Source organism: Pristiophorus japonicus, chromosome 2 (assembly GCF_044704955.1).
Source record: "Pristiophorus japonicus isolate sPriJap1 chromosome 2, sPriJap1.hap1, whole genome shotgun sequence".
Classification (NCBI taxonomy): domain Eukaryota; kingdom Metazoa; phylum Chordata; class Chondrichthyes; family Pristiophoridae; genus Pristiophorus; species Pristiophorus japonicus.
In genome coordinates this window covers 77,704,543-77,715,701 of record NC_091978.1, presented here as the reverse complement: position 1 = coordinate 77,715,701, position 11,159 = coordinate 77,704,543, and the positions used below count along the sequence as shown (strand labels likewise).

General features: G+C 41.3%; 1 protein-coding gene across 2 annotated transcripts in view; it reads right to left on the bottom strand.

Annotated features, from left to right (window-relative positions):
• Nucleotides 1-1,641: 1,641 nt before the first annotated feature.
• The window catches only part of fam219aa (family with sequence similarity 219 member Aa), a 92,515-nt gene continuing 82,997 nt past the window's right edge, over nt 1,642-11,159 (bottom strand). Inside the window, exon 6 of one of the 2 annotated variants that reach the window (XM_070862455.1) lies at nt 1,642-2,025. In XM_070862455.1, coding sequence (XP_070718556.1) covers nt 1,870-2,025 — 156 coding nt within the window. In that variant the 3' untranslated portion in view covers nt 1,642-1,869. The remainder of the gene's footprint in view (nt 2,026-11,159) is intronic. The other variant, XM_070862460.1, reaches the window with a different exon arrangement.

Below are 11,159 nucleotides of genomic sequence, written 5' to 3'. Positions count from 1 at the left end.
AACTTGTTATTCTGATTGAAATATTTGCACTGTGTGAAATGTGATATGTAAATTGCTAGAATTAAGACTCTTCACCCTTCATATTTTTGGCTCACAGAAGTTTTTCAAGATGGCCGTGTAGTATTCATGGTAGGAGTATTAAATCATCACGAGGGGCCAGATTTGAATCCGTCTCAATTACCGATATTTGGACTTGTCTAACCCGTGACTTCATTATTTGATAGGGTATCTCAGTGCTTTGTCTTGGGGAGATGGGTGGGGAATGAAACATCGGTTACAAAATAAGTTGGTATGGAAATCTTATCTCAACCAATGTGAATATTACATGGCCATCTTGAAAAACGAAATGTGCCTTCTATCAGCCAAGTTACATTGACACAGCGCATTAAGTTGCCCAGGAACCCCCACTCCCTCCCTGTTTAATAATGAGGACCTCTACTGACAGCATGAAGGGAGATCTTAAAATAACATTTTCTATCAACTGGCACACATTTACAATGATCAGAACCTAATTGGCCAAATGCAATTATTGATTTTTACCCAATAAAAATGAAATGTGTAGTTGAAATGGTCAGAACATAGACTTCAAACCAGTTTCCGAGTTAAACGTTCTAAAATTGATATAAATTAAAATATTTTTAAATTATTTGCCATATTATAACTACAACCATCCCTGTAATTTTATTAATTGTTAAACATTTCTTAAGTGCAGGATATGAAAAACACTCCTCAGTCTCATTTCACTCGTGCTGTCCATACAACACTTATTTTTGCACCTCCGCCCATTTCTAATATTTATAAGTAAACTTGCAATGAACTCTTCACTTGTACACAACAGTTTCCACCTTGCCAACTCGCTTTCCTTTCCATTCCTTTAACTGAAGGAGAAAAACTAGTCACCTTTCAAGAGAGTTACATACAGCCAATGTTCCCTTTAAACTGCGTGGCCGGCTGGACTTCCACGCAGTCAGCTCGCCGGCTTTTCAATTAGGAAAACTGTGCATGCATACATTGCATACAACCCTCCTTCCTCCCTAGCAAATAGAACATTTTATGCAACACTCTTGCCCTCCCAAAAAAACCTAAAAAATAAAGTTTTATATCCACCTCATTTGCATGATTTTTTTCTAAAATAACAAAATTATTAGTGACCACCATACAGAAATGACACATCTTTTTCACAACTGAATACATTCAAGGGGAAGACAACCTTGAAAAATAAGACTATGTTTACAATAATGGTCCAAAATGTGTGTAAGTAGCAGTACACCACAATAAAGGGTACTTTGGTTTGGGTAGATATGTAAAATCTTTCACAACAAAAGACTATGTTAGTGTTATCAAATTCTAAATGTTAATGTAAAAGTCAGAAACTGCAAACAAAGTATTAACTTGCAATAAATGAGAGTCAATGAGATTGTAATATTAAAAAAAAACAACCACTTTTAGGTTAAATATCATTGGCTCCAAATACAATGGTAAACATGTATATAAACATAGTACTTTTAAATAACAAATGGCTAAATGTTAGTAGATACAAGAACTGTTGGATTTTGCTTTCAGTTCATGAGAGCTTTGAATCATGCCTGAAACAGTGTTATATTTCTTCCCGCCCCACTCCCCCCCACCCAACCCCCCGAAGCAGATGGGGAAAAATAATCAGGGTTACACAATACAACCACTGCTGAGCAGTAGGATTAATTGTCACCTTCTATCACGCACAAATTCAACACTGCATTCACATCCACTTATGAATGCCACAATGATGGTCTGCTTTTTTTTTGAAACACGGACACAAAGTGCATGTCCTACCATAGGAGGAAGCAATGGCTGTTAGTTTTACGATTACAGTGGAATGCGCCAGTCACATTATTGGACATTGCAAGTGGTGGAGGTGGCCTGGCAACACATGCAGGTGGGGTTCACTGATTTGGGGGGAATAAGATCCAAGTCTTCATCATCTGGAATTTCATCTAACCGATAGCCATCTTTGAGGAGCTGAATATTCAAGTCTTGGTTAATCTGCTATAAAGAGAGAAAAAAAAGTCAGCAGCTTAGTTGGGATTTTCTTGTTGAAATACTATCGTAGCATCTGTTGACAAAAACAACAAAAACATTGGACCAGATAGTAAAGTTTTCCCAAATCTTCCAAGTTAAATTATCAGTTAATATGCAAAAAGAATCAGAATCATAGAATAGTACAGCACAGGAGGAGGCCATTCCAGCCCATCGAGTCTGCGCTGATTATTTCAAAGAGCATTTCAGTTAGTCCCACTCCCCCGCCTTTCCCCGTATTCCTGCAATTTTTTCTCCTTCAAGTATTTATCCAATTCTCAATTTTGAAGGCTACTATTGAATCTGTAGCCACTACTCTATCAGGTAATGCATTCAAAATCCTAACCACTCGTTGCATAAAAAGGTTTCCCCTCATGTCGTCTCTGGATCTTTTGCCAATCACCTTAAATCTGTGCCCTCTCATTATTGACCCTTCACCCATTGGAAACTCTCTTTATTTACTCTATCTAAATCCTTCATGATTTTAAACACCTCTATCAAATCTCCTCAGCCTTCTCTGCTCCAAGGAGAACAACCCCAGCTTCTCTAGTCTATCTACATAACTGTAATTCCTCATTCTGGAACCATTCTAGTAAATCTCTACTGTACTCTCCCCAAAGCCTTCACGTCCTTCCTAAAGTGTGGTGCCCAGAATTGGATACACTACTCCAGTTGGGGCCGAACTAGTGTTTTATATAGGTTTGCCATAACTTCCTGGCTTTTGTACTCTATGCCTCTATTTATAAAGCCCAGGATCCTATATGTTTTGTTCGCATGTCCTGATACCTTAAAAGATTTCTGCACAAACACACCCAGGTCTTTCGGTTCTTGCACCCCTTTTAAAATTGTACCATTTAGTGTGTACAGTCTCTCCTCATTCTTCCTACCAAAATGTATCTCACGCTTCTCCGCATTAAATGGCTTCTTGAAGTCTATTACTATCTTTCTCATGGTTTACTATGCTCCCAAACTTTGTCATCTGCAAATTTAGAAATTGTGCCCTGTACATTCCATCCCACAAATAGGAAATAAGTATTACATTTCTACTACACAACTTAGGTTTACAAGAAACATCTGCTTCACATCAAGAAAAGCAAGCAGCGCTCACAAAATATACTCTATTCATAATACCTAAAAATGATCAATAGGAGAGCAGCTAATCTGCACTCAGGAGAACAAGGCAACAATCTGCAAATGAAGCTCTGTAGAAGACAAGAGTGACAGATTAGAAAGGTTGCCTTGAGTGGAGAAAGAAAGACTCCAATATTAAGGTGGTATTATTTGACAGCCACGTACACAAGGAAGAGAGAAGTTACACCTACACATCACCGTCACCCACCCGCAAACTGAAACCACATCGGTGATGGTGGGAAGTTTAATATTTTTTCAGGAAAAGAAGATCCTTTTCTTTTATATATAAAGAATGAGCATGTCAGCTCACTGTTTTCTATTGCAGAGGTTTTCAAACTGGGTATCCTGAGGGTGCAATGCTTTACTGAAAATCACAATCATTATGCAGGCCACACAAAGTAGTAATATTCCTCTTTGTGCTAGACTGTTTGCTTGGATTTTCAAAACATTTAACAAGAGAATTAGGACGACAAAGATCTTTTGTGCAACTTATCATAGAATCCTAATCTTACTATACAGAGGAGGTCATTCAGCTTATTGTGCCGGCTCTTTGAAAGAGCTATCCAATTAGTCCCACTCCTCTGCTCTTTTCCCACCTTCAAATATTTATCCAATTCTCTTATAAAAGTTACTATTGAATCCGTTTCTACTACTCTTTGAGGCAGTGCATTCCAGATTATAACGTGCTGCATAAAAAAAATCCTACTCATCTCACCTTTAGCTTGTTTGCCAATTATTTAAACCTATGTCCTTTGGTTACTGACCAATCAGTTGCTCCTCATCTACTCTTTTAAAACCCTTCATAATTTTGAACACCTCCAATAAATCTCCCCTTAATACTCTTTGCTCTAAGGCAAAGATTTTCTAGTCTCTCCATGTAAATGAAGTCCCTCATCTCTGGTACCATTGTTATAAAGATTAGCTTCTTCTGCACCCTCTCCAAAACCTTGACATCATTCCTATAGTGCGGTGTCCAAAATTGGATACAATACTCCAGCTAAAGCCTAACCAGTGAATTATAAAGATTTAGCATAACATTCTTGTTTCTGTTCTTTATGCCTCCATTTATAAAGCCAAGGATCCCATGTGCTTTTAACAGCCTCATCAATGTGACTTGCAACCTTCAAAGATTTCTGTATGCAAGCTCCGAGATCTCTGTTCCGACATACCTTGAAAATTACACCATTTTGTTTATATTGCCTCTCCTCATTCTTCTTTCCCAAATGCACCACTTTACACTTCTCTGCGTTAAATTTCATCTGCCATGTGTCTGCCTATTTAACTGAAACTTATTATCTCTTTGGAAATGTTCTTGGGCTTGGGCTGTTATGATGTGACCATGGTAGTTATTCAAAACAACCACCATGCAGGAAAGACCTAGGGCTGAATTTCTGCCACCGTTGTGCTGTTTTTTTTTAATATCTGCTGCTTTTTTTGGAGGAAATTAAAATCTGAAAGTTTCGCCAAAGTTTTTGCGCCATCATAAACTACTTACGGCCGATGTTTTTAGTTCACGATTTTGACGTCACTGGGGGTGCAAGCTGCCGGCAGCGCCATTTCTGGCCATTTCACCAACTAGGATTTTTTCCAAAAATGGCGCAGTGCACCGTTCTGAAAAATCTTACCTGAACTTAAGAAAATTGGCAGAGAGAAAATGCCACTGTTCTAGCAAAGCCAAGTTAGATTTTGGAGGGAGGGAAGAAGACATGGCACCGAGGACGGGGAAGCCTTTCAGCCTGGGATAGGAGTGGCACCTGGGGGCCTTTCGGCCCATGATAGCAGATGTACCGGGGCAGGGGGCCATTCAGCCCGGGATAGCAGCTGTACCAGGGGCAGGGGGCCTTTTGGCCCGGGATAGCAGCTGCAGCGGGAGCGGGGAGCCACTCAGCCCAGGATAGGAGTGGCACCGGGTGTGGGGAGCCATTCAGCCAGAATAGCAGCTGTACCGGGGGGCCATTCAGCCCAGGATAGAAGCTGCACGGGGGCACCACAATTGCTTATTTCTTGCTGCATCTTGCATGTTTCATTTTTCAGCCTCAGCTCTTCAATGTATCCCTCGTTACCCTGGCAACCTCAGTTTTTCAGCGCAGACCTTAAAGCTCCACCCATAGAGCTTAAGGACACTCTGAATTGCTCCAAAATCAAAGTTTATTCCGGCGAAATGTACAACTTTTTTTTTGTCGCAGTCGGCCACTAAAAAAAAAATCGGACGTACCTCTACAGCGGTGCCAAAAATCGGCAATGTGGACAATTGGCCCCCGACAACCTTCTTTCAAAGCACTTTCAAAGAACGTCCCTTATCCAGAGCTCCCTTCTCCGGAACCATCCCTCGTCCAGAACCATTCGCGGCCACCAGGTGGCGCATGCGCAGAACGCCAACATGAACTAATTGAAATCCTTCCTTGCTGCCGACTCCTGCAATCGGTGGCCTGACCCGGCGATCCACCCCCCCACCCCCATATGATCTCTCTGTCACATTCCCAGCCCCGCTATCCCCTTGCTCAGTACCTGAACCATCCAATTTAACGTGACAACCTCTCATCCAGAAAAATCCCTTATCCAGAGCCTAAGGGTTCTGGATAAGGGAACTTCAACCTGTATTCATAAATGTTCACGCCAGTTTGTGAGCATAACTTTGCATACATCTCTGGGTTCGAATGTCATTTGGTCCAACCGTCAAATCATGAGCTTTCAAACATCAATCGTTGTGAATTTTCATTTCTTTCTGTTCTCAACATAGGGTATTCAACATTTAGGAAAGATAGACAGAAAGGAAAAGGAGGCAGGGTGGTGTTGTTGGTTAAAGAGGAAAGTAATGCAATTGTAAGGAAGGACATTAGCTTGGATGATGTGGAATCGGTATGGGTGGAGCTATGGAATACCAAAGGGCAGAAAACGTTAGTGGGAGTTGTGTACAGACCTCCAAATAGTAGTAGTGATGTTGGGGAGGGCATCAAACAGGAAATTAGGGGTGCATGCAATAAAGGTGCAGCAGTTATCATGGGTGACTTTAATATGCATATAGATTGAGCTAACCAAACTGGAAACAATACGGTGGAGGAGGTTTTCCTGGAGTGCATAAGAGATGGTTTTCCAGACCAATATGTTGAGGAACCAACTAGGGGGGAGGCCATCTTAGACTGGGTGTTGTGTAATGAGAGAGGATTAATTAGCAATCTCGTTGTGCAAGGACCCTTGGGGAAGAGTGACCATAATATGGTGGAATTCTACATTAGGATGGAGAAGGAAACAGTTAATTCAGAGATCATGGTCCAGAACTTAAAGGGTAACTTTGAAGGTATGAGGCGTGAATTGGTTAGGATAGATTGGTGAATGATACTCAAGGGGTTGATAGTGTATGGGCAATGGCAGACATTCAGAGACCACATGGATGAACTACAACAATTGTACATTCCTGTCTGGCGTAAAAATAAAAAAGGGAAGGTGGCTCACCCATGGCTACCAAGGGAAATCAGGGATAATATTAAAGCCAAGGAAGTGGCATACAAATTGGCCAGAAACAGCAGCGAACCAGGGGACTGGGAGAAATTTAGAACTCAGCAGAGGAGGACAAAGCGTTTGATTAGGGCAGGGAAAATAGAGTACGAGAGGAAGCTTGCAGGGAACATTAAAATGGACTGCAAAAGCTTCTATAGATATGTAAAGAGAAAAAGGTTAGTACAGACAAACGTAGGTCCCCTGCAGTCAGAATCAGGGCAAGTCATAACTGTGAACAAAGAAATGGCAGACCAATTGAACAAGTACTTTGGTTCGGTATTCACTAAGGAGGACACAAACAGTCTTCCGGATATAAAAGGGGTCAGAGGGTCTAGTAAGGAGGAGGAACTGAGGGAAATCCTTATTAGTCGGGAAATTGTGTTGGGGAAATTGATGGGATTGAAGGCCGATAAATCTCCAGGGTCTGATGGTCTGCATCCCAGAGTACTTAAGGAGGTGGCCTTGGAAATAGCGGATGCATTGACAGTCATTTTCCAACATTCCATTGACTCTGGATCAGTTCCTATGGAGTGGAGGGTAGCCAATGTAACCTTACTTTTTAAAAAAGGGGGGGGAAAAGAGAGAAAACAGGGAATTATAGACCGGTCAGCCTGACATCGGTAGTGGGTAAAACAATTATTAAAGGATGTCATAGCAGCGCATTTGGAAAGAGGTGACATGATAGGTCCAAGTCAGCATGGATTTGTGAATGGGAAATCATGCTTGACAAATAGTCAGGAATTTTTTGAGGATGTTTCCAGTAGAGTGGACAAGGGAGAACCAGTTGATGTGGTGTATTTGGACTTTCAGAAGACTTTCGACAAGGTCCCACACAAGAGATTAATGTGCAAAGTTAAAGCACATGGGATTGGGGGTAGTGTGCTGATTTGGATTGAGAACTGGTTGGCAGACAGGAAGCAAAGAGTAGGAGTAAATGGGTACTTTTCAGAATGGCAGGCAGTGACTAGTGGGGTACCGCAAGGTTCTGTGCTGGGGCCTCAGCTGTTTACACTGTGCATTAATGATTTAGACGAGGGGATTAAATGTAGTATCTCCAAATTTGTGGATGACACTAAGTTGGGTGGCAGTGTGAGCTGCGAGGAGGATGCTATGAGGCTGCAGAGTGATTTGGATAGGTTAGGTGAGTGGGCAAATGCATGGCAGATGAAGTATAATGTGGATAAATGTGAGGTTATCCACTTTGGTGGTAAAAACAGAGAGACAGACTATTATCTGAATGGTGACAGATTAGGAAAAGGGGAGGTGCAACAAGACCTGGGTGTCATGATACATCAATCATTGAAAGTTGGCATGCAGGTACAGCAGGCGGTTAACCAATAAGGGAATTAAGGGTTATGGGGAGCGGGCGGGTAAGTGGAGCTGAGTCCACGGCCAGATCAGCCATGATCTTATTGAATGGCAGAGCAGGCTAGAGGGGCTAGATGGCCTACTCCTGTTCCTAATTCTTATGTTCTTATGTTAAGGCGGCAAATAGCATGTTGGCCTTCATAGCGAGGGGATTTGAGTACAGGGAGGGGAGGTGTTACTACAGTTGTTCAGGGCCTTGGTGAGGCCACACCTGGAGTATTGTGTATAGTTTTGGTCTCCTAACTTGAGGAAGGACATTCTTGCTATTGAGGGAGTGCAGCGAAGGTTCACCAGACTGATTCCCGGGATAGCGGGACTGACAGATCAAGAAAGACTGGATCAACTGGGCTTGTATTCACTGGAGTTCAGAAGAATGAGAGGGGATATCATAGAAACGTTTAAAATTCTGACGGGTTTAGACAGGTTAGGTGCAGGAAGAATGTTCCCAATGTTGGGGAAGTCCAGAACCATGGGTCACAGTCTAAGGATAAGGGGTAAGCCATTTAGGACCGAGATGAGGAGAAATTTCTTCACCCAGAGAGTGGTGAAGCTGTGGAATTCTCTACCACAGAAAGTTGTTGAGGCCAATTCACTAAATATATTCAAAAAGGAGCTAGATGTAGTCTTTACTACTAGGGGGATCAAGGGGTATGGCGAGAAAGCAGGAATGGGGTACTGAAGTTGCATGTTCAGCCATGAACTCATTGAATGGCGGTGCAGGCTCGAAGGGCCGAATGGCCTACTCCTGCACCTATTTTCTATGTTTCTACAACCAGGGCCTACAGCAGGCTTAGAAAAAGCTTGGGAAGCTTGACAGTAATTGACAACGCCTGAAATATCGACAACTCGGTACTGAACCAGCTATTTTGGCTGTGTTCCACTGAAGATGTGGTCTAGATACCCACATTGCACAGTTTGTTCCATTTTAAAAATCAATTTGGGATTTGAGTGGCATTTCTTGCATGAAGAAAATTTTGAGTTGTGATAACAGAAGACTTAAAAATCAGTCTAAGAGCATAATCAGTCATCAGTGATTTCTCACAGATTCATATATTCAAATAGCAAAGCAAACATTCTTCCCATTGACACAGCACATCAATGTACTGGATTGTCTCAAGAATTGTGTGTTTTATCTGCAGTTTTTTTTGTATTTGAATTAGCTGGGACAGATAGGAGTACTGTCCTCATTCAAATTGAAATTTTTATCCATTTATATCAGATGTGGTTAATCAATTTATTGCTTTCTTGCAGGTTTATATTATCTGTTTGGAAGAGAATTCACATTCATGTGTGAATGCAATGCCATTAGTGGACTGGTCTGCCTATTGTTAGGCCAGTGATTAAGGCATCACCTCAGATCTGAGATTTTATTTTATCACTTTAGGCCTATAGAAGATACTTCAGACACATTCCTAATGGCTCGACTTAGAAAAAGTGGAGCCTCTTAGGACAGAGGAGATGGAGATCCCAAGATAATTGCAGATGGGGAAGGCCATTCAGCTCATCTTAATTCATCCATGCAGAAGCTCTCTACAGTCCACCTGAATGATTTAAGATTTTCACCCCAATTACTCTATCTGGAGGTGCATTCCATTCGTTGATCACTTTGTGGGAAGATCATCATTGTAGTATCAGTCCCTAAACTTTTTAAGTTTGAATCAGTATTTCCTTGTCCTACTCAATTTATTTTAAAGTGGATTCCAATTCCCATAAGTATCTTGTATACCTCTAAGATAGCCTCTGAAACGTCAATCATTATGCTCTAGCAATTATGAGTGTGGGGCAGACTTGATGGACCAGCTGGTCTTTTCCTGCCCGTCAATTTTGTATGTTTCCTATGAAGCAGCCAAGTCTCTCCAGTTTTTCTCCTCATAACATTGAGAATCAGCCTGACTATTCTTTTCTGAACTATTTCCAACACTTGAATGTCTCCCTCGTGTCTCAGTGACCAGAAGTGGTAACTGAGCAGTCTGACGTGGGCACTGTAGTACAGTTTGATCATGACCTCCTCTGACTTGTATTAAACTGTTTGGCTATGTAGTTCAACATTCTATTAGTTTTATTGATTGTTGCTCTGTATTTTTGGACATGTTTTAGTGTCGAGTCTGCTAAAATTTCTATGCCTCTTTCAACTTCATTCTTGCCTATTTCAACACCATTCGTGGAGGTGTTGATTATTTTTCCTTCCTATGTTCATTACCTTAAACTTGTCTACATTAAGTATTATTTTCCACTGATCTGCTCACATACTTACTTAGTAATTTCTGAGCTGCTCCATCCAGTTTCACTGCTTTCCCAGTTTGGTTTCATTGGCAAATTTGACCAATTTACATTACGTTTCTGCAGTTCTCCCAACGAGCTCTGGGGCACCCCACTCAAAACTTCCCTGACCCCGATGTAACTCCTCTACAAGTACTCGCGCAGCTTTATACCCTTCACCAGTTTTTATCCATTCTATAGATGAATTGTGAATTCACACAGATTTTGAATTTGATTAATAGCATTTCACGTGGGAATGTGTGTCAAATGCCTTTTGGCAGTCTAGATATACTATGACATAGGGCTTTCCATATTCCACTTGGGCGTTACTTTCTCAAAGAAGTCGAGAGGTTGGTCGGGCAGGACCTTCCCCTTTCTGAATCCATGGTGGCTACCATTAATTAGATTATTATTTTACAGATACTGAACTTTAGCCCTGATAATCGATTTCATTATTTTAAATGGAATGGAAGTGAGACTAATGGATCTGTAACTGCCGGTATCACATTTGTCACTTTTCGAGTAAAGGCGCAACACTGGCCTGTTTCCATTCTACTGGTATCGTCCCCCATGTCCAGTGATCCATTTGTAATGGTTGTCAAGAGTTCCTAAATCATCTTTTAGTTTATTTTAACACTCAGATAAATACCATCTTGAGGTGATTTATTTGTTTTGAGTCATTTTAGCCTGCCAAGGACTTCCATGTAATTTATATTGAAGTTGCTGATTTTACTTTGGTTATGACCTTGGAGGTCAGAGTTCCGTAACTATTCTGCTGGTGGAGAATCTGGAAAATGATAAGAGTGTAAGTCCAAGAAGATCCAAAGTAATCCAAGGCTGGTTCGCAG